Source organism: Xiphias gladius, chromosome 17 (assembly GCF_016859285.1).
Source record: "Xiphias gladius isolate SHS-SW01 ecotype Sanya breed wild chromosome 17, ASM1685928v1, whole genome shotgun sequence".
Classification (NCBI taxonomy): domain Eukaryota; kingdom Metazoa; phylum Chordata; class Actinopteri; order Istiophoriformes; family Xiphiidae; genus Xiphias; species Xiphias gladius.
In genome coordinates, this window is record NC_053416.1 from 13,882,008 (window position 1) to 13,908,625 (window position 26,618).

Here is a 26,618-nt window from a genome sequence, read left to right on the forward strand (position 1 = left end):
TTACTTGTCCTGTAACACGCCACAGTTTTTATTCTGTCCCTCCTCGCTGGTTAAAATAAACTGTAAGAGGAAACTCTGCAGTCTGAACGAACCACTCCAGCTCTACTCGGTGTAAAGCACCCGAAATGTAGTCAACATGGGTGAGAGAGAGAGAGAAGTGCTTTATGCTGCGTTCACAGCTTCCAACATTCCTGAATAAAGACAGAGAGCTACAGCTAACAAGTTTCAATGTACAAATCATTTCAGCATCAACAGATTCTGGTATTAATTTAAATAAAACTTCCTGGTGGTTATAAAATGTGAAATTGTCACATTATGGAAATGTTGATCATCTCCCAGATTCCACTAACTTGTTTAAAATTGTGTTTGGACGACAGCCACTAAACAAAATGTTCTGTTCTTTATGAATCTTAGCTTTAACTCCAGTTATTATAATTATAGTTTTAAACGCTGTACTGTTAATTGAGTCATGTTTAGTCACCAGTCCAGACTCTTGTGCTGCGTTCCTTTGCTGCTCAGACAGAAGACACCTTTGCACTTTTAATTTCCATGGCACTTAAACATACCCCTGAATGTTATGTGTCTTTTGTATTACAGAAGACCTCCATGATGTTGAGTGTTTTGTTTTTTTTGGGGGGGGGCATTTGATTAATTAAAAACAAAAGCAAAAAAAAACAAAAACCCAACATCTACTGTGATTGATACAATGTTAAGAATATTTTTAAGTGGACTGTTTATCATTGAAACAATAAAAAACAAAAGGGAGATTAAGAACTTTTCATTGTTTTTTCGTCATTTCTGCACCGGTGACAGAACAAAAAAAAAGAAAACCTTGCACACACAAAAAAAAAAAAAAAAAATTATGTAATAACATGTAATAGTTTAAGATATGGAGCTAAATGTACAAGCCAATCTGGCTTTGGGCGTTTCAATCTTCTCTGCAAAGTTCATTATCTCTGACACACAACAGAAATAATCACTCAACAGTCGGTGTGTTTGAGGTTTTTTTGTCCGTTTTGTGTTTTTTTTCTTTATTAAAGGAAAGCATAATTACTAGAAATTACAAATAACACTAATAGCGAATCACATCAGCCTACAAAGCAGATATTATGAATATTAAATGATATTATACAAGATCTCATTCAAGTATTTTACATTTTTCCATTTTATATATTTTTTTGTTCTTTTCCTCATTTTCATCTTTTTTTCCTCATGACAAGCCTAGGATATTGTAATGTAATGAACTATTTTAATGGTTCATATACAGTTATCTCTTATTCATATGGCTTTATGGAATTTTGTCCTTTTTTTCAGTCTCCAGACATCATTACCAGCCATATTCCTCTGAGCAACATCACAAACCCCAGTCAGGTACTTCCTCTTTTTCTCGTTTTCTGCTCGTCCCTCTCTTCCCCACGTCCATCAGTCATCTCTCCAGTGTCCGGCCTTCTGGCCAAGTCCATGTAAAACTGACGAGCGGAGGGTGCAGCGCCCCCTACAGTTTGTTTGGCCAGCTAGCAGCAGTTCTAAGCTGATATAGAAGGCTGAAAACTCCCAAAACACCTGAAACCCCCCAAACGTCCAGTGCCAGGTGATAGCAGGCGATGATCACATTAGAGGGAGGGATCATGCGACTGCCCGAGGAGGAACGCCCCCTAGTGGCGGCCCGTCATGTCTGCGGCCACACACCAGCTCACCCATTCAAAGGCTTGCACTGGTTTTGGGAAATGAATGGAGTTTTGCTTTTCTGATTATTTTCTAGCTCTTTTTTTTTTTTCCATCTTTGAACCTCCAGTAAACAACTTGATGCATCAACTGTAAGCTTCTGAAACTGATCCAAATCTCCCTGAAGTAAAACAAACAAGACATTAAACTGTGTGTGTGTGTGTGTGTGTGTATGTGCGTGCGTGCGTGTGGGGGGTGTGGGGGTGGTACAGCTTCGCTCTACATTTTCATGTTTCAAACGATTCTGGGTTTAGAAGAAGCAACTGAAGAACAGAAACACTGGCAAGACAATGTGATATCCACCTCCACTCTGCTGAAACGTCAACCCACAGGCTGAATGATTTTTTTTTTTTTTTTTTAAACACCTAAAGACCTAGACTTAAAAAAAAAAAAAAAGACAAACAAACAAAAACAGGCACAGGTGTCCAACACAGTCTCAACTAAAAATTTCAGGCTTTTTTCCAAATCTAATTCCTAAGATTTTCAATGATTTGACTGTTCTCTGCAGCAAAAACAGCAACAAACATTGCAGTAGGTCAACGGAAAATGGGTCACTTCATTAAGCATCTTGATAACCTTATGTGTATTAAGGCTCAAGATTTTTTTCCCCAGAACTTTATGAACTTCGGGCTCAATTCAAACCCCCAAACAAATAATTTTTATCCATTTTTAGACCTACTGTTTGTAGAAAAGCTGGAGGCTGAAGATTTAATAATTTGTTTGAGTCACATTAACAGTTTGTTGCTGCTCTGTCATCTTGGCAAAAAGAGAAAATTAACTGATTTCAACATGAAACACTATAAGCTTGCAGATTTTGCTATTCGCTGAATACCTGTTGACGTCCTGATGTCAACTTTCCCTTTTGTGATGTGAACTATGTTCCTGCCTCTAAAATCCACCGACGTTTTAACAGCCTGACACAAACCCCACCTCCATCATAACAACGCTAGAAACACTGCAAATTGAAATTAAAAAGCATTAAAAGATAATTATGAGACCATTAAAAAAAAGTTAGAGTACGTACAAATGTAAGGCAAATATATAATCTGTTCTATAAACAGTAAAACAAGTAGCAGGGAGCTGTAATCATTTCTCTTCATCTGTCAAATTCACATTTACAATAATGGAGGAGGAGAAAAAAAAAAAAAAAAAGAAAAAAATCACTATTTGATATCATCAGTACTCGAGTTGGATAAAGATTTATATATCCACACAGCTTACTGTAGGAAGAGTGATAACAGAACAGAGTGAGAACAAACAATCCAAACTTAAACTTTTGTCCACAACGAGGCAAGACGTCGAGCTGTGTGTTTAGTATTCATCTTGCTCATGCTGCTACATCTGTACCTGTGTGCGGCTACACCTGTCAGTGTTCATGCCTGTAAATGATGTGGGTATCTGTGTGTGAAACATGAAAGAGGCAGCGACCGCCCGTGGCCAAGTGTCAGCCTTGTTAAGCAGCGAGTTGGCGAGCGAACAACAGTAAAGCCAGAGGCCAAATGTCTGAGCCTCATTAGCGTCTCCACCCAGAGCACCTGTGTCAGAACCCGTCGGCTCTCCTCAAAACCATCGTTTCTTCAAGTAATCCAGATTGATGATTCCAGTCTTGTAGTGTCACTGATGGTTGACTGATGGATGGATGTCAAGCGGATGGATGAATGGATGGATGCAGCTCGTCTGATGTGGAGGCAGAGGGGGACAGAGAAAGTCAGGAAGCACAAAGGGAGATCCATGAGGGATCTTACCTTCCCAACTCCACACTCAAGTGTTTTTTTTTTTCCTTTTTTCCTTCCAGGGGGTGGGGGGTTGGGTGGGTGGGGGCTGACGTGTTTCAGCACAAAAAGCCACGACTTGCAAACACAGGGAAGAATTACTGGACATGTAACAGACCAAATGACACTTGGAAGACAGCTCAGAAAAGGTGATGGAGGGGAGTGAGGGGGGATGGAGAACAGTTTGGCAGACACAGCACCACTTAGTGGCCTCTGCTGGAAATGGTGACCGGATACATGGGTGATTTCAATGCTGTACAATCGACACTAAGGTGGCGGGCACAAGTTCGAAGCAGTAAAACCATTAAAATAAGGCAACTTTCAATGATCATGTCCATACTGAGGGGGTGGACAAGTCTTTTTTTCCTCTCTTTTTATCATTTGGTTCTTCAATGTTTCTCCCCTAAATGTACAGCCATAAAGTAAATCAAATATTTCGAATTTTTAGCCCCTTAGCTGCGAGCACTCAGGGCTCTGCGGATGGAAATGTCAGTCGCTCGGTTCAAACCACTTTGGTCCGGTTGGATGTCAGGAGCATCACGGCCTCCACCTAGCTGCGAGCGGGGCTTTTTCAGATGCTCAGTGTAGTTCAAACTATTTCCAAGTCTCCAATCCCTCCACATGCCGAAGAAATAATAATCATTAATCTGAGATCTGGGCAAGGAATCAAGTATCTTTCAGCCAGCGGGACAGTGATGATCAAAGCAGGGGGAGGGGGGAGGGGTCAACATGAAGAGAAAAAAAAAAAAAAAAAAAAAAATATCCAATCACCGCTAAAACCATCCACTGCGTGGAGTGGCAATGGCATATAAAATTAAAATATAAATTAAAAAAAAAAATTCTTTGCCTTAAAAAGATCGAATGAGGCAAAAGGTAATTTTTCCTCAAAAACTTAAAACTAATGAATAAAGCATTTTATTTATTTCTTCCTTATTTTTTCAATCAAAAATTGTAATAGGAAAAAAAAATTATTCTCATGCTTGAATGAAAAGCTGGACGCCCCCTCCCCCCTCCTGTGGCGCAGAGAGAACCGGCGTCTTGCAGACGTGGTTGAGTTGATCTGTGCGTGCCGGTGTGTTTGTGGGGTTACTTCAGTGTCTTGGCAATTGGCGCAGGCTCAGCAGTGGGGGCGGGGACTTTCTGGCTGGTGGGTTTGGCATCATCCTTGGCTGCGGGGCCCTGGGCAGTGGGGGCGGGGCTAGGGCCTGAGCTGGCCTGGCTGTGGGGCCGGCTGGAGGGCTGCGAGGTGTGCCGGCGGCGACCGTCCCCGCTGGATGAGTGTCTTCTGCGGCGTCCTTCCTCCATAGGCGGCTAAATCCAGACATAAGAGATTAAATGGAGGATCACTTGTGTCAAATCGTAATGTAAATTTGATCATTCTATCTGCGTTGCCAAGTGCATGGAAGCAGCTACTTGTTCTTTTATTGAACATGTATGAAACAAATTGGATATATCAGTCTCAGAGGTCACATGATCCAGTCAGGACATAAAGTGACTGATGGGCAGTGACGACCCCAGGGTATATATATTTTTTATTAGCGTTGTCATTAATAAAATTCAATCTTATTTTCAAATATGAGGTGCCACTTTTTTTTTTTTTTTTTTTTAAACTGTAAAGGTGGACATTTTTTTCAGAAAGAAACCCTCATATTTTAAGTGAGTTTACTTGGGATAAAAAAAAGGTACAGAATGCCAAAACTGACAGATGATAACGAAGCAGTGGTGGCCACTTCAGGCACCCCAATACAAACTGTAGAAAGTGACGTTGCCATTTCTTTTCCAAACTATTGGGGCACTATGTGGCATGAGTTTAAGCTAAACACTCGGTGAACTGATGTATCTTTTCAGGGTCCAAGAGCCCTACCAGTCAGCCTTTATAAAAATATTCTACTTACATCAATCCTGAAATCTTCCAGACGTTTAAACTTGCTCAGATAGTCCTGCAGCTTGGGATCGATCTCCAAGGTCTTGGCTTTAGAGTATTTAAGGAAGGCCCAGAACTTCTCCAGTCCATAAAGTTGGCCTGTGAACACGAAACAGATGCAATTAGATGGGGGTGAGAGTGAACCCTTTTCCATAAAAGACAAAACCTCAACCAGAAACTTTGAAGTCAAAAGTATGACAGACCTCTGTTTTATTAAGAAAAGGTTTTGTCTTCTCTGATCTCTGTACACCGTGTGCTGTTTTTGTCAGGTTAACTCACCAGCCTCATAGTCTTTGACAGTCTCCTCCTGGAAGTCCCTAAAGATGTCTGGCCTAAACTTCTTCTCTAGACCATAGCTGTAGTACCTGAAGAGGCACTCCAAACCATACCTGCGACACGTACACACACACACACACACACACACACACACACACACACACACACACACACGTACACACACACACACGTACACACACACACACACACACACACACACACACACACACACACACACACACAACATGAAGGAGACAGTTCAAGAGAACAAAACAATGGAAAACAACGTGTTTGGGTGGATTCGGACATGGCTTATATGAAGTGATATTCATTACAAATGACTCAACTGGTGGTCTTTTAAAGTTTGACGATCATAAAATAGACAAAGCAACCAAGTAAATGCCAAATAAACACTGCGGCTTAGTCTGCACCACACAGGCCTAAGGCAGGTTATCGCCGCTTTTAAAATGAGTGGTAGTAATGAGGAAATGATGGTTCCTGTGCAAGAGTTTTCTGTAAAAATGTGCAGAATAAGTATCAGTCCAAGTGATCCTGAAAGCATCTTTAACCCTGATCTTCACATCATGACTGAGACACAAAAAAACATCAGCAACAGTAATCTGAGCTCAAATTAGAATCAACATGACTACAATAAAGTTGTGCAGGAACAAGTCATTTGGAAAAATGGTTGTGGGTGAATCTGTACCAGTTTAATTTAGTTTTCTTTGCTTTTATTGCTCACTAAGTCTGGTCCAATCAATCCGCCCATCTTAAACTCACTGTAAACATTGATTTTAAGACAGAGGTCACGTGTTGTTCCTCCATACTCACCCTGGTAAATACAAAATCCTATGAACAAGCATTCTCAGGATAAGGTTTGGGTAGTGAGTTTTTGTCTTATTAAAGATACTGTATATACACCTGCTTTAAAAAAAAAATTTAAAAAAGCAACAAAAAAAAAAAAAAAAAGCATCCATCCGTCACTGGTCAGGACTCTTACCTGTATCCTTCTTTACCGTCCTCGACCACCAGCTGTCTGAACTCTTCGTACATCTTCCTGTTGAAGTGATCCCGCAGGAAAAATGACCAGAAACGGAAGAGTGTGTTCATCTCCTGCGATTGGCCGATTCCCAGCCGCTTTCGCTCTGTGATCGGTCGAGAGGAGACAGATAAAATGGACAGGGTTATTTAAAAAATAGAAAGGTAAATTTTATTTCCAACGGAAGAAGGCAAGATCCACGACAGGATTTTTCTGATGTTTGAAGACAGAATAAACAATAAAATAGAAGAGAAAGAGGAATACGTGTGTACCATTTAGGCAGCGCCGGCGGTACTTGTGGTAAACGTGTTGCGTGAAGCCGTTCTCCTTAAGCAGCTCGTGTGATGGGTGCTGGAACTTGGGGAGGGACTGAGGCGTGCAGCCAATGTTACCCAGGGCAGGGGTGCCCTCTGATGGGCTGGCGTTAGAGCTGAGAGGGAGAGAGGTGGAGAACAGAGAGTGAGTCCAACCGCATCAAATATTAGAACGACTTCATTAGTAAAGTTAGTCCTGACTTTGAGATCATTTTATGCTTTTATACAAAGGAAAAGAAGCCCTTCACTTTATGGTTTAAAAAGCCTGACATTAGGGTGGGATGGACATAATATAGGCAACTTTAACTGTTACAGAAACTTAATGTTATCCTTAAAAGACCACAGTAAAGCCTTAAATGTTGCTTTTGAAGTGTCTGCTCCTACACATTTAATCAATTTAAGCTATTTTACTTCTTCCCTAACCTTGCAAAGTAGGAAGTTTGTTACTTTAAATTCTGAGATTTAGGCCCTGCGTTTGTTTTAAAGGGATGTGCAGACCCATTAAGAAATAATTAAGGTGTTTTACTGTTAGGTTTAAAATGTTTAGTAATGTCTGGCTCTAAAAAACAAACAAAAAAACAACAACCAATAAACCAATTACCGCCCAACCGATACTGGTGAATTGCTCACCATTGCTGGCCATCACCTTTATTTCCAACACTAATTATGCTTCATCATTTCCCTTTAAAATCCATGACTGGTACATTTAATGACTGCAATTTTTCTATTTGTCTTATGTCCAAAAATAATCAAAATATATCCTGGCCAAAAGGTGAAATCTTATGTTTTACAACTAAAATCAGTTTTGGTGCTGTTCACAAGGTTTTAAGACAAACATTACAGTCCGGAGCAGTCAGTTCACCTGACGGAGGCGGTACGTGAGCGATGCTCTCTGGAGTCCATCACCCAGCCAACGTGGCACTCCATGGGCGGGTTGGAGCTGTGTCGGGTCTTCCTCTTCCTAGGCGTCTGAAAAGTTACAGAGAACATTTTGTAAAGGTGGGCTGAAAGTAACTGAACTGTCAATAACTGGCTACTAATATTTAGTTAAAACCTTAACAAGTCTGACTTCACCCCCACTCGTCAGCCATCTCTTACCTTGGCGTCGACAGGCCGACTTTCTTTAACCACTGGGTAGAAGCGCGGCGTCATGGCCGGATCCTTCCGGTGAGGGGTGCGAGGCGTGCGGGGCGTCCGGGCACTGCGGTAGTTGGGCGAGTCAGGCACGGTAGTCGGGAGCGAGCGAGCTGTTGAGGAGGGCTCAGGGGCACCGAAGAGTTTGTTTGCCAAAGCGTCTGTGGGAACTGAGGACGTGAGGGAAGAGATGGGTCACAGAGGAGCAGAAGGTAAATAATTAAAAGACAGAAACGACTTCCAACAGGGTAAAAGCTTCTCCAGAACTGTTCACATGTTTCACCACTCCTCAAACTGGACTATTTTCAAACCAACAGTCCTAAGACTTTAAGAGTAACTCAATATGATTGACTTTTATCCTAGCTATCCTGAAACAAAACTCTTTTAAGTCATTAAGAGATAATCTAATGCCCCAACATCGGTGATCTAATAGCTTCATTTATTTCTCAGTGTGAACACTCAGAGTTGCAGGGTTTATGATTGATGGTGAGCGGGCAGTAAAACGACAGTTTTTACCAATTCAACACAATGACAGATGAAGGAGCAGGGTGTCGGCAAATTTAATCTACACGGATTTACGGACTTCATAAAAGGTCCTTTTCATGCCAGTTAGAATGAAAAACAAGACCCTTTTCATCACGAATGGGAGCAACTTTTGAAATCTAGGAGGAGTTATCAGAAGAAAAACAGCAAACTGACAACCTACATATGGTGTTGAGCCAATTTTTTTCTGGAATTTATGTTTGAAAAAGTGGGGCTGTATTATATTCAAAGTCCAGAAGATTAGGTATTCACAAGTTGTTTTTTTAATAAAGAGTATCACTGGCTCCAGAGTGTGTTGCATCATGAGTTGTTTGCAGCCTTAATGTTTGCATGGCTAGGGAGTTGCTTAAAAACCATTTACAGTGAGTTAGTTAAAGGTAGTTAAAGTGTATAAGACACCAAGTTTGGCCTGGAGGCATTTCCGATGGTCTTTGTTTTTCTGTCGAAAAGGGAAATAAATTATGAGCAAAATTAAGGTCAGCAGCATCTTCTGATCTCCTGGTCTTTACCGCAGAGTGGGACTGAATCACTGGCCAAGCCGTCAAGACTCACTGCATGATCGGTAGCGTAGAGTGCGAGTATGTGACTGATAGACAAGCGGCACCGAAGCTGGATTTACTGTTTTTCTTTAATAAAAACTATTTCATGGTTCAGCTTTACTAGAGAAAATGCCTCAAGATTGAGGACCATGTTGTCTTTAGACTAATACTGTTTCTAAAGGACTAGTCTGAAAGTGTTTAATATCTTTCAAACTTCTTTTCCACAAAAAGATTTTAGAAAAGGGTTGTCTTAAGACTATTTAAGGCCCATCAGTTTTTGCAGTGACGTGTGGTGCTGGGAGGTGTTTAGGCGTGTGAGAAGTAAAGTGAACATTTCATTTTGTGACATCTCAGGTTAATCTTTGTGTCTCTTAGGTGTGTCCAGCTCCCGAGGCTAGGAACCCCTTCTCTAAGACAAAGTATGTGCCCCAATCGTTGAAAATCAATCCACAACTTCTAGTTTTAACTTGGATTCACCTTGTCAATGTATTCCAAGTAAAGACAAAAAGTCGATTAGGTAAATGCCTGAATTTGTGCACTTTTGTGCGTTTCCTTACTCTGCTGGGGCCGCGGGGGGCCCGGGGGGACTTCCTGGTTGGGGTCGACAGGGGGTTCGGGGGTCAGGCAGTCAAACTGTTCGCGGCTGATCAGGTGGACCTTCTTGAAGTTCTCCACCTCTTGCTGTAAAAGGGAGAAAGATCTAGTGTTAATGTGATGACAGGTGGGAAGACACCTTCCTCTTTCTACAGCTCTACTAGGTAAAGATTTGTAGATTGTGAGTCTATTTTGGCTAAATAAAAAAAATACTTTTGCAAGGAGGGGTTTTGAAGGGTTTGTTGGTATTTTACATACATGGTGAATTGTGCCAAATGTTGGGAGAACCTTCCTATAGAATTTAGCTTATCTCTGAAACAAAAATTTCAATAAAAACAATTACACACTGCAGGGAAACTCTAGAGCTTTACCAAAATACATAAAGATTAAAAAAAAAAAAAAAAAAACCCCAACAGAAAAATAACCCTGGGACATGAAAGGAAATGTTAACAAATGGATCATCAACAGACCTTATCTGCAGCAGCCTTGAGATTGAAATGCAGCAACAAAACATGGTTGCCAAAAAAACTCTTTTCAGCGTCATGTTTGATGTCTCTTACTGTTCTGACGCGAGTACACCAAGCAGCTGGGGCACATCAACACAAACCCTGAATTTTCCACAAGTAAAGGCCTCCTAATAACACAACAGTTACTGTTCCTACTGCAACAACAGCTCATTTGAAAATCATACCACAAACACACAACAAGCCTTATGTACCAGTCCCCAAGCTTTTGATTATTTAACAACAGATGATCAAGTGCGACTCACACTCGCCCCCTCATTCCACCAAGTGTCCTCAGATCTTCGAGCGTCCATCTTTGTCTCCCCCTGCAGCCTATCACTTCAACCCCTCAGGCTGAGGCCTTGTATGTGGGGTTTATTTATAAACAAGCGTCCTCTGTTCCACACGCCGCTGGATGTGTGCCGGTGGGCACGTGAAGGTCCCACAAAGAGTTCAACAATGCTACAATGGGCAACAGTGACAACAAAAAAAAAAAAAAAAAAAAAAACTTTCTGCTCTGTGTTGGGTTTCCATGTCCAGAAACAGCTCTAACTGAAGAAGAATAAATGGACTCATCATCTGGCCTTGGGCAGAAACACCAGCAAAATGACAATGACGTAACGTGGAAGCTGTCAGAAGAGCCCGCCTTGAGTTACGCTTCACTACGGGTTGCGTTATTCGACTCTAAAAATCTGACTGATACTCGCAGACATTCTGGTTGAGTCCTTGTTTTTATCTATGGTCGAGGGCTCTTTTCTTTTTCACACCAAAAAAAAAAAAAAAAAAATTTTTTTAGAAATTGTCCGGGTTTATTTTTATTATTTAAAAAAAAAAAAAAAAAAAAAAAAAAAGGGAAAATTTTATTTAAAAATAACAATTTCAGGACAAACACATTGTACTTAAACTATTGTTTGTTTCTTTTAAACTATTAACTAAACATATAACTTAGAGGGACTCTGTTGCCTAATCAGCAGCTCATTTGTGCTTTCTCCCTATTTTGGCTCTTTACTCTCTATTCCAAGTAGCATTTACTGTAAATGTGGTGATCAGTATCTACTTGAAACTAAACTCATAACTTTTGATTGGGTGATGACATAAAATCCAGTTGAAAATTGGTTCAAACCGATCGTTTCCTTTCAAGAGAAAAAAGGATTATTTTATATTTTTTGGAGAGAATAATTACAAACCAAAAACAATGAACCTCGTCCATGTTTAACTCTGATATCTCACACACACACACACACACACACACACACACACACACACACACACACACACACACACACACACACACACACACACACACACACACACACACACACACACACACACACACACACACACACACACAAAATTGAGGCGTCTCTTCTAACATTAATATAGGCAGCTGTTTGTCTTGCCCCATTCAAACTGTCCCTGGTGACAAAATTAGGATTATTATTATTACATTGGGATTATAGAAGATTTATATGTTGAAAAGGCTGACAAATTCTTACTGAAGGGTTCAAATACAAGCTGCATGTCGGCCAAAAAACATTTAGCAACAGACTTCCTAGTCTTATTTTGAACTGCAGGCTCACATGATTATGATTTCAGAAACATTTTGGAAACACGAGTCCCTTTTCTTCTTTCTCATTCTTACAACAGTTGGAGAGTGCGGTTGCTTTATTGGCAGGTCTCTTCACGTAACACACACACAGCAGCAAAGGCAGAATCATGGCCACATAAGAACAGCTTCGACGTCAGCCATGACAAACGGCCTCACCTTGATGGTGGCATACTCGGGCTCGTACGTGTCGTCCCACAGGTCCTGCTCGTAGTAGAAGAGCCCGTCGTTGATCACCTTGACCAGCTCGCTGGTCAGCTTGGCGCGCGATGTGTGGTGTCCCGTGCGGTCGCCCCCCGGGTGCTTCCGCAGGTAGGGCGGCGTCTGCGTCACAATCAGGATCTTGTTGACGTCGTGGTCGTCGATCTCACCGTCCGAGTCCTCATCCGACCAGTCGGTGAAGGTGTTACGCCGTCCGTCCATCTGCTCCATCTCCTCATCGAACATGAAGTCCAGCTCCTCTGGTTCGTCCTGCTCTGCTCCATCCTGATCAGAGTTCAAATCAAAACAAATAAAAAGGAATTATATGAAGGTGGTGGCTGATTATATGCGTTTACTTATTGATCACCATATGGTTGATTTCTTGCAGTTACTTAATTGAAATAAAAACAATTAGCTGATTAATCGATTAGTTTATCTTAAGAAAATTCAAAGGACAACAATTATGATAATCAATTTATCATTTAATGTCATTTATCAAGTAAAACTGGCAGATATTCTCTGGTTCCAGCTTCTCAGATGTGAGGATTTGCAGCTTTTCTGTAGTTTATATCCTTCTAATTAAATATCTGAGTTTTTTTGATGGTTGGTCAGATTAAATGAGCAATCCTAAAACATCACAATGAAATGACATTTAATAACCTTAATGATTGAATCGTCAAAATAATAGAGAAATGAAAATCATCAGTTGCAGCTCAGAAAAGAACAAATACTTGCAGTCCAAAGTTTTGTTCTTAGGGCAATAACAATTAAGAGACAGTTCAAACACACCTTATTTCCTGAGGTAGCAGGGGAGGGCGAGGAGCCAGGCTGGGGCACAGGGGAGCGAATGGAGTCGTCCTTCTCCCTCTGCTGCTGCTGCTGCTGCTGCTGCTGCTGCTGCAACGAGGGGGCCTACATCAGTCAACCAACACCGGGCGCACAGGAGGAGGAAGGTGGCGGTGGTGGACGCGGATGTGGAAAGCAGTGAACGGATGGAGGAATGGAAACCGACGTGGAAAGTTAAGAATGAGATGAGGAGAAGGTAAACTGATTTTACTGTGGTTTTCTTGTGCCAGAAAAATGCATGACATCGCTAAACAAAAAGGCGTCCAACTTTAAGGCAAAAGGTGAAATTTTAAAAGCAGACAGCTGCATGTGGCTGTGAAGATGAAAATCATTGGTTTTCCATAAACAAAGCCTACGGGCCAGCATGACTGAATTTTTTTTTTCCCCAGATAATGACTAAATGATTCATTTTCAATATCAGTTAATCTGAATGTCTGAAAATAGTGCACCACTTTTTTCCAGAGGCCAAGGTGAAGTATTCAAATTGATTATTTTGTCAAAACAACAGTCCAAAATTCATAATTTCTATTCTCATTAAACTGTTATAAAACAGAAAGCAGCAAATCCTCACACTGGGACCAAGAAATGTTTAGAATTTTTGCTTGAGGAGTAACTTAATAATTAATTGATTATAATAATTGTTCGTGTTTGGTTAAGGGACTAATTGTTTCAGCACTAGTTGTATGGCAAAAACTTTTCAACAAAGTTCTATCATGAAAATAATAAGGGGATATGTATTTTTACGTGGGAATCTATTTTACTTTTGTAATATTTCATTTCAAAATTCAATTATTAAATCAGTCAAATTCAATCTAAGGAGTTTGTAGGTTTTCCTTCTATGCTTCTGGCTGGCAAGTGGCCACAAGGCATCATGGTCCATGGAAAAACCACTGAATGGAAAATGTAATATATAATGATCATGTCCGCGAGTGACATTATAAACGATCATCGATTGATTTCTTTGTCATGGATTTGAACATTCAAGGACTAAACAGCTACAAAACAACTTCAGATCCTTCTACAGCTCACAGTTCTTCTTCACTGCCTTCCTAATCCTTCTTAAAACTTGGTTGGTTCGACCTGAATTTCACCTTCTCTGCGCTGACCTTGGGTCTGGCCGGGGAGGGTCTGGGCCTCTTCTTGACCTCGATCCAGGACTCAGAGTCCAGGTCAGGAAGGCTGGCAGAGAGGCCCTTAGGCATCGTCTTGAGGTTGGAGGTGTCTGGTTCAGTCTTGGTCTGTTGCACTGGTGTGGAGGCCCTGGGAGACCCTGGGAGCAAACACAGAGGATCACAGAGAACATTTTACATGATTACCGGTACCAAAGTGCAAATTATGTTTCTTTTGAGAGATTTGAAATCACAAAATATGATACAAAACGAGCAGGTCAGTCTGCAAAAAGCTACAATTTTCAGGTTATATTTGTCTCTTACTGAGCCCTAAAAGTCAAAATCTGTCACTGCAGTAAAATTATTTTGACGTGTTTTCAATATATCTCATCGTTTCATACATTTTTTCAGGTAATAAGTGTCTGTAATCTTGAAAGAAGACAAAATAAGGCAAATCACCACAGTAAATAATCGAGAGAAATTACAGTTGATTCCTTTTCATAGTTCAGTTTCATTAACAGAAGCTCAGAGTACTCACCTCTGGGCTCATCGATCATTTGTCTTGGGACGAACTCAGGGCAGTTGATGAGCTGGGAGAAGTCGGTGTGGGTGTGGTTAGGCACGCTCAGGCCCGGCAAAGGCCACTTCTCGGGGTCCACCTTCCGACGGATCTTCATGTCGATCAGCTCCACTTCCTTACTGTCCTTCAAAGCCTGACGGGAGAGACGGTGGCTCGGTTAGTCGGTGCGTTAACAGAAATACAGTTCTATCTCTGCATAAAGGATCTGGCTGATGTCCAAGGACATGAGGTGATACATTCATGGAGCAGTAATGTTCACAGTGTGTTCAAAGAAAATGTGCCTCAGCTGTCTTCTACTTGAGGTGACATTTTTTTATGAAGAGCTAAAAGGAGAGAGATTTACTTAAAATGAAATTTTTAATTATTAGGATATAGATGACTACATTTTAATAACACCAATATTAGTACATAAGCCGTCAAATGTTTATAACCGCTTAGCTTTTACATTCTGAAAGCATTGGAATCTCTTTTTCTGCAGTTTGTTATTTTATATACGTGTTTCCTTAGTGTTCTAACTGCAAATGTAACTGAAACTCAGATTTTTATATGTACTGTAATTGCATACCATGTTGACATGATTTGTGTCTCATTACTTCAGTACAACAAGACAACAATTTCACAAAATATTGGATTTGATTAAAACATTTGTTCTGACCCTGTTTAAAAGTACCAGTGCTTAGGACTCAGGGGGATCTATTGGCAGAAATGTTATATAATATTAATAATTATGTTTTCACTGTACTCTATTTTTTTCATTAGCTTAGAATGAGCCCTTCGTATCCACATAGGGAGCGTGTCCTCTTCCACGGAGACCAGCAATTTGCACCGCCATGTTTCTACAGTAGCCCAGAAGGGGCAAACCAAAACACTGGCTCTAGAGAAGGCCTTTCGCATTTTTACGTTACCCGAAGGCCACCGTAGTCCTCCTACACGCTTGGAAAGGGAGGGGTGAGGGGAGGGGTATTCAGTTGGTTGCAATCTGCAACCTGACCACTAGATGCCACTAAATCCTAGACACTGTTCCTTTGAAAACACCTCATCCTCATCATCTCACATTATCTATCTGCAGCCTCACTGGTCACTTTTATCAGGAGAATCGGTGAGTCAAAGAAATGTGCTTACTTCCAGAATCAGGTTGATGTCCGTGGTGAGGGCCTGCACTCGGTGGAAACTGGCGATGAGTCCGATGGGCAGGAAGCCCTCCTGATCCATCTTCCTCCGCAGGAAGAAGTCGCGCTCCAGGTTGTCCAGGCTGAAGTAGTACTCACTACAGGGGGTGGAGGAGTGAGAAAACACATGGGCAACATTATCCTGTATATACTGACAAGTCAGCTGCTGCTGTTTGTTGTTTCCTTACATCTTTCACTTGTGTCTAACATGGGAGGGACTAAGACACGAGGAAAAGACAAAGTTAAGAGAAACAAACACAATTAAGACAAATGGGAATCCCCTATTTAAATGACTCAGAGACAGAATTAGAACAGGAGGGGCCCGCACACAACTGCATTACCGACACACAAAACATTTTGTGAAAACACTGGAAGCACAGACCGGTTTTAAATTGTGTCATGTGTAACCAAATACCTTCCAATCATAAACAGAAGATTTGACAGGATTTCAAAGCCTCTGAGTACTTTAATAAAGATTTAACTGAAGGGGGCACTGAGTGCAGAGAAGGAAGCTGCTCAACTCCTTCAGTTAGGTGCCAAAAAACTACTGTCTCAACACACACACTGTGTCATCATCTGGCAACGACTGAATGCAAATGTCTTGTGGGCAGAATTTGGGAGAGGTGTATTCTTATTGTGTGGCTTCCCATAAATGTGCTTGTATGTAAGAAGATGTTTTTAAAAAGTGTCAGATAAAGCATAAATTCAATAGTGACTTGAAAGAGTGAACTACTTTCAAAACTGAAAACTTGCAATTTTGTTGTACGACAACCCCCGAAATCTTCAACTCTGTCAGACTGGCCTTAACTTTTCGGGCATGTTTGCCTTTATTTGATAGCGGCAGCAGATACAGATAGGAAATAAGAGAGGGATATGACATGCAACAAAGGCCCCCCCTCCCCTGTTAGGAGTTAAACCGTGGCGGCGTCACCTGATCAGAAATTTGATTTACGGCCTGTCAAGCAAACTGTGGCTTCTCTACCAAAGTAGATAAATATTTTAATTTATTTAACCTTTTAATTATAAGAATCATAAACTACCTCATAGTTTACAACTGTTAATTGTAGCATAGATCCTGAATAGAAAGTTGGTTTTTGCTTTTATCACATTTTGGTTTCTTTTCTTGCTCCGATAATGTAACAAAAAACTAATCCAGGATGCAATAAGAACCAGAATTAATATAGAGAATCCAATTTGAGCCAATTTGAAGCGGAACAAATATGATCAGATTATTATCCGTTTCCACTCACCCTTTCAATAAAATAAATACTGGAATAAAGAGTATGTATAAAAGAGTACTCCATCAATTTAACATGGTGCTCCTACAACATTGTCCTACTCATGCTGAGCAGTTAAAAAAGAAGAATCAAACCCACAACGCAAATTGGGATTTGAGATTTCATGTAGCTCCTTCTGGAGCCACAAAACACTTTTTTTTTTCACATTTAAAGTACTGCTTCCCAGGACCAGTAAACAGACTCTGATGTGTTAAATCATCGGAGTCAAGATTTACCGTCTCAGTGCATTGGACAGATCAAAACACAAAATTATCAGGCAAATGTCTAACGCTGAGCAAGTTTATTATTGTGTCCTTTTTTTGTTTCAATGCTGAGATCAGAGTTGTTAAAGCCTTCTCCATTGATATGTAGTCAGAGAAGAGACATGAGGAGCTCATCACATCTGCAGCACGTCTGGAGGTTAGATCTGACTACGAACCTTCAATACAGCTGAAACACTAAAATTTTTTACAGTGTCTAGGTGTTGTCTTTGTCTCACTACTGTGAGACAGGAGCTAAACTTACATCTGCCTCTTGATGTAGTCCTTCAGCAGGTCTTGATCAACGGAGTAAAGGTCATTGCTGCTCATGTTGTCGTAGTAGTAGGTCACTGAGTTGCTGAACTTCTGGCCGTAGGATCCGTCTTTCATATCGTAGGACTTGTAGCCGTAGTGGTAGTCATAGTGGCCTTGACAGGACAGACACAGTCAGGTAGATGGACAGGCAGAGATTTTCTGAGATTTCTCAGTGAGGTTTAGATCACTTCAAACCTTATTAATTTTCTACAAAATATTTAACTCTCACGCTTCATTGATTGTCTATTCAAGTGAAGATGCCACAAACTAAAAGAACTAATCAGGTTGCTCCTTTATTGGAATATTTTAAAAATGTATGTTAATAAAAAAAATTTAAAAAAAAAAAGATTCACTGAGTATGAAAATATTTAATTCAATGGGTCTCCTGTACGGTGTCTCCTGTTCCAAGAAGCTATTCAAGACATTAATAAGAAAAACATAAATAATGTCTTAAAATGTAGTCATGAAAATGAAGAGTGTGAATGTAGTCAACCTAAAAAATACTGAATATTTGTTTGTGTGAGTGTACCGAGTATGTAGCACACGCACCCACCCACACACACACAAACACACACAAGCCGAGTAAATTCACAAAGACACAAAGTTCATCTGCTCAGCATTAACTCTGACCGTCTCTTCGGTGCTGCTGAAAGCCAACAACGTGTCCTCAAGACAATCACTTCTCATTTCTTCCTCCCGGTTGTTTGTAATCTTTGTTTTCTCTCTCACTTTTCTTCCCTCTTACACAGTTTGAAAGGTACCAGTGTTTTCTCTACCTCAGTCCGGGGAGGCGAGTGAGGAAAGAGGAGATGGAAAACAAAGAGAGAGTGAGTCAAAGAAGAGGGAGAGAAGGGGAAAGAGTAAGGGAAGGCAATGTGTATGAAAAGCGTGGACAACAGGGAGGAAAGAGGGAGAATCCTGCCAAAACCAACAGGACTTCGGGGAAACCTGCTTCTCCTGCTGAATCCAAGGCCTTTCCTCATTCCAACACTCTTTGGTTGTTATTGCACATTTTTGTTTTTTGCTGTAGCCTCAGTGAGACTTGATCAGGGTCACCAACCAACGAGTTTGGGTCAGAATCAACTCAAACACAACAAAAACTACGAAGGACACGGAAAGTCACAGTTCTGCCGGACTGGCCGGACACTATTTTGTTAAACATGCTTGATCATGACGGGCAAAGTCAAACCTTTCTACTTTGTAACAATAATAGGATAGACATTAATAAATGAGTAGTTTGACATTTTGGGAAATAAGCTAATTTTCTTTTTTTTTTTTTTGCAGAAAGTTAGATGAGAAGATCAATACCATTCTTATGTCTGTACACAGTCCAAAAACTTGGATAATCAGTAGTATTCAAGCCTCGTTTGGGATTGTCTCACCCACTGTGTGTTCAAACGGCATCGCCCCACCACTGATGTCATCTTACCCCTTTTACCCACAACAGCTCTTTACATTTTGGGTTGCTGTAAATGTTGAGTTGCTGCTTTCGGTGAGGACACTTCAAGTTTCCTCAAAGAGAGCGCCCGTCTCTCCCGTCCAACTACCTGACTTTTGGGACCAAAACAATAACATGTGGTGTGTGTAGCTACTCAACCAACCCTGCCATGCCTATTCTGGGAGGAGTGTTGGTGTTTCTAAAGGACTGCAAAGGGACAACTTACCGACAGTATACAGAAGTTTCTAATTTTCTTATCAAGGAAATACTTCTATCATCATCAGTGTTTTTAGCACTTATATAGCTTTACCTTAATACAGCATAAAGGTTCAAGTGATTTTTGTCTTGTGTTTGCACTTCAATGCTGAGATCAGAGTTGTGAAAGTTGTCTCCAGTGATGTTTAGTCAGAGAAGAGACATGAGGAGCTCATCACTTCTACAGCACGTCTGCAGGTTAGATCTGACTGATACAATACCTCAAGTTGAAGTAAGACAAGTTTTGGTTTAACTCAGTGTAGAAGGACTGACCTTGTGGTAATGGGTCCATAGTACACTGTATGTATATGATGTATATACTGATGTCATGTTAATGTTTGAGTACTGACATCACAGAGACACCTTCTTGTACATTTGTGGTACTGGTAAGTAGCTGGGCTCGTAATTCAAGGCATTTCCAGTGGTGACAGACACACAAAAAGTAGAGTGGTGAAATGTTCACCAGCGCTTTTCTGTGCAAATACTGTTTCACGCAATGAAAAAAAAAAAAAAAAAAAAGAAGATGAAGATGACAAAAGATAGGCCAAGAAAAGAAAGTTCTATTTTTAAACAATTTTGAGGACAGAAAACTGGTAATGAAGTTTTATTTTTAGTGTTTTACATGTGTTTCTGTGTGTGTCTATCTATGAGGGAAAAAAATAAACATACCTCTCCCTCCACCTCTGCCTCGTCCCCGGCCTCTTCCTCTTCCACGTCCGCGACCTCTGAACCCTCCGCGGAACGGCGCCCCTTCGCTCTTCACACTGGATACCTCGTCGTGATCGTCACGCCACTCCCGCTCGTACTTCTGACTGTGCCAGTCTGTAGGGAAACCAACAACCACCTTCATATTCGCACAAACACGTCACCCCACTGGACTAGTAGATCAAAACTAGTATCAAATGGAGCTGTGAACGCCAGTCAATTCTTATAGCTTATAACAAAAAAACAGAACTTTTAGTAACAGCAGACAGTCTTGCAGAATTATTACCATTACTTTAGTCAGAAGAAAGTTTATTTTTAACTTGTAAATCTTATGCAGAAGAACAAATCAAATGTCTGCCAACACATTTTGTGTGTCTGTGAATGTAAGATATCAAAGATATCTTACATATCTTAAGATACCTCTCCAAAGGTTTTCAAAGGGATTTAGGTCAGGACTCATTGCTGGCCAGTTTAAAACAGGCCATCTTTTCCTTTTCAACCATTCTTTTGTGCTGCTGGATGAGTGCTTCGGGTCGTTGTACCGCAGAAAGGCCCAAGACCTTCACCTCAGACCTAGTTTTCTGTCACTGGGTTATACATTTTTCTCTAAAATGTCTTGGTAATCTTCTGATTTCATCATTCGTTTGATACATTCAATTCCTCCAGTACCAGAGGCAGCAAAGCAGCCCCACAGCATGATAGGGCCTCCACCATGTTTTACTGTAGGTAGGGTGTTCTTTTCCTTATGAGCTTCATTTCATTGCCTATGAAAAAACCGAAGCACTGCATTCTCAGAGAGTTCTACTTTGATCACGTCTGTTCATAGAACATTATTCCCGAGAGACTTTGGCTTATCTATGAAAGTTTTTTGCCACATTAGTCTTGCCCTTTTGTGCATCTCTTTCAATAGTGGTGTCCTCCTTGGCCTTCGGACATGGAGCCCTACTTGGTTTAGTGTGCGCTGTACGGTACAGGCTGAAACCACCACTGGAGATTGCTCCGGATCAGCCTGAAGCTCTTTTTATGTCTTGCGTGGTGTTTTTCCACAACCCACACCAACCTTTGCAGACTTCACTGAGTTTCTTCTTAGCACCACGTCCTGGGACCATCTTAATAGTTTGACTGTGACACTTCTTGATAACATTATGAACTGTTGAAACAGGGATCTCAAGGTCTTTGGCGATTGCCTTGTAGCCTTTGGAATTATGTGATTTGATAATAGCATTTCTGATGCTCTCATACACATCTCTTGTCTTCGCCATTGTGAAAAAGAAACTGAAAACATTCAGCCCCTTTTTATGAAGTAAAACCAGGTCATGTGAAAACTGAAAATTATGCATGGGTTCTTTTTTTTTTGGTTTTTGTTTGTCATTTAAATTCATCAAAAGTTTCCAAATAAAATCAAATAATTGTGTCAAACATACTTTTTACATCTATATTTTTTATTTCACTCTAATGAAAGCATTTTTTTTGCTGTTCAGTAACTATAGACATTTTATTAAATATTATGATTATACAAAATTGGTTAATTTGCATTTATTTCTGAAGATATTCTAAGTTCTGTACTTAAAATTCAGGGGTGCCAATAATTTCAGCCAGGACTGTACACTCAAATGGTTAAGCTATTGAAGCAGAAGCAGCAGATTAGCAAAGGCACACACAGATCTCTCCCCCTCCTGCTGCTGAGTCATGCACACTGCCTCAATCAGCTAAATACAGTAATGTGCATCAATAGATCAACAGCTACAGATGCAGTCATGTAGACAAACGGGAGAATTAAAATCTGCTGTCCTATACTATCACAAGTCAAGCAGCACTAGCAAATAATAACTCCTGGCATTTCAAGCTTCATGTAAAACCAGCTGGTTGGGATTTCTTCACGTCATTTCAAACTAATTTTCAGATGCTTTTCTTCAAACTCTGTGGCAGCTGACATTCACTACGTACAGTACGTAACCTGGAAAACATGCTGCCTCACGGTGATGTGAATGCTGCATGACGACATCACAGACTCACCTCTGAGGTCGTTCCTGGCGTTGGGAGGGAGGCGTGGGTTTTCGTTCTGTCTGCTGTTGTTCCTGGAGGCCGAGCGCTCCCTGGGACCCTCAGACTTCACCTCGATCATCAGGGGAACCCACTTCTGCTTGTTTCCTGTTTGTAACGACAGTGAGAGGCAAAACAGTTAAAGAGGAAAAGCATGAATTGAATTCATCCGTTTAGTCCCTTATTCAATTTTAAAATTTTAAATCTTTTCGTAAAATTGACATTTCATGAAGAGACTTCTTAATGCACCTTCAAAACCAAATTTTGTATTGGAAATATATTAGCAAAACTTTCAGCAAGAATATAGTTTTGTTTTTGTTTTTTCCAAAATGCACTTAAACTTTGTATACCTTGGGCATTTTTTTAGGCCATGTACCTCATATCAAAAACTGCCGAATGAAAATCTTTACGGCTGCAAGTAAAAAAAAAAAAAAACGTTATGAAATACTGGCTTCAAAGAATCCCCCCACTGTGAAGCATTTGACTGACACTCTTAACTATCCACGCTCCATAGAAAAGAAGACTTACAACCTTTTACTACAGAAAGAAAATGGTAAGAAATACTGGATGAAATTGCACCATTACTCTCAAGAAACAGACACTGGTTTATACTTTTATTCCCCCCCCTGCAAATATCCAGTGTTTAAATATAAATTATGTAAAGACATAAAATTAACTTCTAACTATTCCTCCACACGGCTCTGAAATCAGCATTCAACCAGTGAAGAAAGTGGCATTATGAATCAAAGGCTTACAGTGAGATTGTTTGGCTAGAATAATTTATGCAAAACATGCACGAAAGGAGGCCGGTTGCCTTCATGTAATGGCAACTGTTAGATTTCTATATTACAGTTGTCTACTTTCACCAATTTACCAGTCAGATTTAATTTTGGGAATGAACAGCAGCTCTGTATCCTGGATGGTTAAGATGCTGTTGTGCAAATGTGTGAGAGTGATTATGAAAAACAGTGATCATTACTGCTAAGTCTTTTATTGGTGAGATGGTACGAAGTAGGCTGCAGTTCCTCTGTTGGCCAGCAGGCTACATCACTGATCTGCTGTCTAAAACAACATCTGGTTTTTGAGGTGTTGTGGGGATGTTTGGGTCAGCGTTTGACAGATAACACGTTCAGTGGGAAAGAGGAAACAACAGCCACTTTTAAGTGACGTGGCCCTGCATCTATCTGTTGACTAAGTAGTTAAGGGAGCGATTGAGAGAGAGGGAGGGAGGTAGAGAATAAAGGAGAGAGAGAAAAAAAAAAAAATATGGACCTGCAGATGACACAGAGGTTACTGAGTCATGTAAAAATACTGCTCCTGTTGATGAACTGAAAATCCACAAAGTTGACAGCTGGTTTTGAAGACATCAACAATGAGCTGAGAAACTCTGGAGAATTTGGGTGAGTAATGGGGTAAAATATCCATTTACTCCCCCTTAAAAATCCCCTTACTTCACAGGTTTCATGATTTTTAAATTATTTTTTCCCAGCTTACTTTAACTGATACCATGACAACATCTCCAATTTTAAATGTCAATCCAGGATTATTAACTTCGGGTCGGTCATACCATTATCAGCAAGAAATTACAAACTTGGACTTTTTTTTTTTTTAATGACTAACTAAGCTAATTATAGAAAACCTACACAGAAAAATGATGAGGGAAACAATACTAGGAAAACCCCACAGTCCTCAAAACCCCCAGTCATGGCTAAGAAGTGAAAGTGTTTGTGGAGCCAACAAGCCGGTTAAGTTGACAGGTAAAATAAGTTCTTGACCAATTCCAATAGCCTCTTTAGCAAGTACTATAAAATGTTTTAAAAGGCAAAAAATTGTGGACAAAATTATTATATGTACAAATACAGACATGGTCCAGAATGACTGAACAAGACTAAGTATATGCTTTTGTGGTTTGGGCTGTACTGCTCGCCAGAAAAACTTGTTTTATGGATGAAATGTACAGAGATTTGCTAGTTAAAGATCCTTCCACTTGTGGGGCAAACACGGGTTTTGTTACCTCAATCAAAAATCCTCTGTATGGTGGCCATTTTATGACAAATCAAGGCCACCCGGAAGTGTGCTTAACTTCAGCTGTGTTTTAACACTTAGCATGTTAGCTAGCGACTGATTTTAACATGCTGAGGTTTAATATAAAAAATATGAGCCTGTTTGGATGCTACCATTAATGTTATGTTGAGTATTTTATCATTTTGCTTTTCAGCATGTTAAAACACAGCATGTGCGATCAGCTTCACCTTTTTTCTTCGGTCCGTTCTTCTGGGAGTCGTCGTCGCCATTCTTCTCTTCTCCGGAGTCGTCTGACTTGGCCTTCAGGTTCTCCTTGCTCTCCTCATTGCTCTCTCTCTTCTCCTTTGACTCCTTCTTGGCTGTCGTCCTCTTGGGGGCCTGGAAACAAAACAGGTTCATATAGATATACATTTAGAAAAGAGCTGGAGAAACAGCTAAGTCCCTCAAAGGAGACATCATCATAAGAACTATAGGGTACTTCATGTTATTAACGTCTCACAAAACTAGTCTGTGAAACACGTTTTTACAGGAAATTAAACTGACTGAAATTAGAGGCACGGATACAAATTTACACATTGTTCTTTTATGAAAAAGCAAAGGGGAATCTGAGTTCAAAACATGCTCCGTACATTTTTTTTTGGTTGAACATGTGCAGGATTACAGTCAAACAATTGACCGTTCGCTAAACCCTTGCCCAATCATAGTTTAACAAACATAACTAACAGGCATATATGCAATGCTAACTAGGTCAAGCTTTGGATTCCTTAGCATGCCAAAATGGTGGGCATGGTGCTCTGGTACTGTCATAGACTGGCTCAGGGAATGTGACTAGAAGGGAGTCCACATAAAGGTTATACTAAAAACAAACACCAATTTATTACAACCAAAAAGGTAACACAAACAAACAATGGACTATGGAAATCAGCAAGATCAGCCTTGAAAGCAGCGCATGGATGAGTGGCGTGTGTGCTGTGGAGGTGTAGTAGTTGCAGAAGCAAAAGAATATTTTACAAATTGGATGCCAACAGTTGGAAGAGAGAGCAAGTGAACACATGGGCCAGCTTTTATAGTATGGAAGGCCCAGGTGAACCACATCAGCTGACGACCCTCCCATGTCAACCAGTTGCCTGCTGAGGTTGGCCAGGACAACCTCCAAGACAGTGGGAGCGGCGTCACACGCCCCTTTTAAGATCAAGGTTGCACATTGACATCTGAAACACAAACAAAATCAATACACCAACATAAGTCAGAAGGCAATACCATAAGGAAATATTAAGAGGATGTCTCACATTCCCTCAGTTTTAAAACAGTTTTTCCTAGAGATCTCCACTGCACTACAATGGCCATTACCCAAACATACTGTAAGACATGAACAGTGGCTTATCAACCACTGCTACGCATTTTACCGGACCGAACCCCCCACCCAGCAACCTTGGATCCAGAGGAGCACTTTAAGGATGAGAAACAGCTAGCAGAACAGGGGCAAGTGAAAAGCAAGGAACTAATCACATGACGGCTACTGCACAGTCATGGGATTTTCTGTGTACACCCATAGGATATAATGTAAAACTGTACCCACCTCAGAATGCTGATTTGGTTTTTGCGGGGACATAGGAAAATGAGGAACACATGGAAATGAGGCCTGTGGTTAGTATTTAGTGAACTTCAACTTTTGACCCCAAAAGTACGTATCAAGATGTTACTTAAAATGAGCACCCAAACTGATCACACGTGTCCAACAAAACCTGGTCTGCAGTTACATTTATATGTACTCATTTGGCAGTCGCTTTCCAAAGCGACTTACAAGTGAGGGACAACAATAAAGCTTCAGTACAGTAAGAGACCTCAAATTAAGTGCGAAAGTGCTCGATCTAAATCAAAAGACAAAGTGCAAGGAGATCAGGTAAAGAAGTGCACTGAAAGAGCACAGTAAGTGCTAGTTAGGCATGTTGGGGTGTTAGGAGAGGATGTACTTTTGGAGCTAGACAAAGCAAATTCAATGCCCTGCATACACAAAATTCCAGCTACCGAACACACACAAAACAGGAATTAACACGCTGCACCAAAGTGGCATACCCAAAGGTTCCTCTAAACAAAAGGCTCACTGGCCAACCAAATCGCCTCTAGACACGTAACACAGAGGGAACCAAGCTACAACAAAGCTCACAAAAAACCCCCAAACAAAACAAACAAAATAAAAACAATTGCAAGTAGTCTTGATTCTCACTTACCTAACCAAATTGTACCATATGCCTAGGCATCCTGAGGCGTGCCAGGATCAAGGCAAGTTAACACATAACCGGACAATGGGCACAGATTTTACAACACTAGCCACTGAATGTTTAAGATTACAAACCCACAGACAAAAACACTAATTCAGGTACTAGGCCACTGGTGAAGTCACAGCCACAAAAGAGCCCAAGCTC

The 26,618-nt window shown here is 40.7% G+C and overlaps 1 protein-coding gene across 9 annotated transcripts in view; it reads right to left on the minus strand.

Moving 5' to 3' along the window:
* Positions 1-4,264: 4,264 nt before the first annotated feature.
* Positions 4,265-26,618, minus strand: part of larp1 (La ribonucleoprotein 1, translational regulator) — a 53,671-nt gene continuing 31,317 nt past the window's right edge. For 4 of the 9 annotated variants that reach the window (XM_040149771.1, XM_040149765.1, XM_040149772.1 and 1 more), the window contains 17 exons: positions 24,420-24,570; positions 22,141-22,275; positions 20,089-20,241; positions 17,677-17,839; positions 15,828-15,972; positions 14,664-14,838; positions 14,108-14,286; positions 12,960-13,082; positions 12,129-12,455; positions 9,824-9,947; positions 8,149-8,354; positions 7,913-8,019; positions 7,009-7,166; positions 6,698-6,842; positions 5,701-5,810; positions 5,393-5,520; positions 4,265-4,808 (listed from right to left, as the gene is read on the minus strand). In XM_040149771.1, the coding sequence (XP_040005705.1) occupies positions 4,584-4,808; positions 5,393-5,520; positions 5,701-5,810; positions 6,698-6,842; positions 7,009-7,166; positions 7,913-8,019; positions 8,149-8,354; positions 9,824-9,947; positions 12,129-12,455; positions 12,960-13,082; positions 14,108-14,286; positions 14,664-14,838; positions 15,828-15,972; positions 17,677-17,839; positions 20,089-20,241; positions 22,141-22,275; positions 24,420-24,570 (2,754 nt within the window). In that variant the 3' untranslated portion in view covers positions 4,265-4,583. Of the gene's footprint in view, positions 4,809-5,392; positions 5,521-5,700; positions 5,811-6,697; positions 6,843-7,008; positions 7,167-7,912; positions 8,020-8,148; positions 8,355-9,823; positions 9,948-12,128; positions 12,456-12,959; positions 13,083-14,107; positions 14,287-14,663; positions 14,839-15,827; positions 15,973-17,676; positions 17,840-20,088; positions 20,242-22,140; positions 22,276-24,419; positions 24,571-25,203; positions 25,383-26,618 lie in introns of those variants that run through there. The other 5 variants (XM_040149773.1, XM_040149770.1, XM_040149768.1 and 2 more) reach the window with 5 other exon arrangements.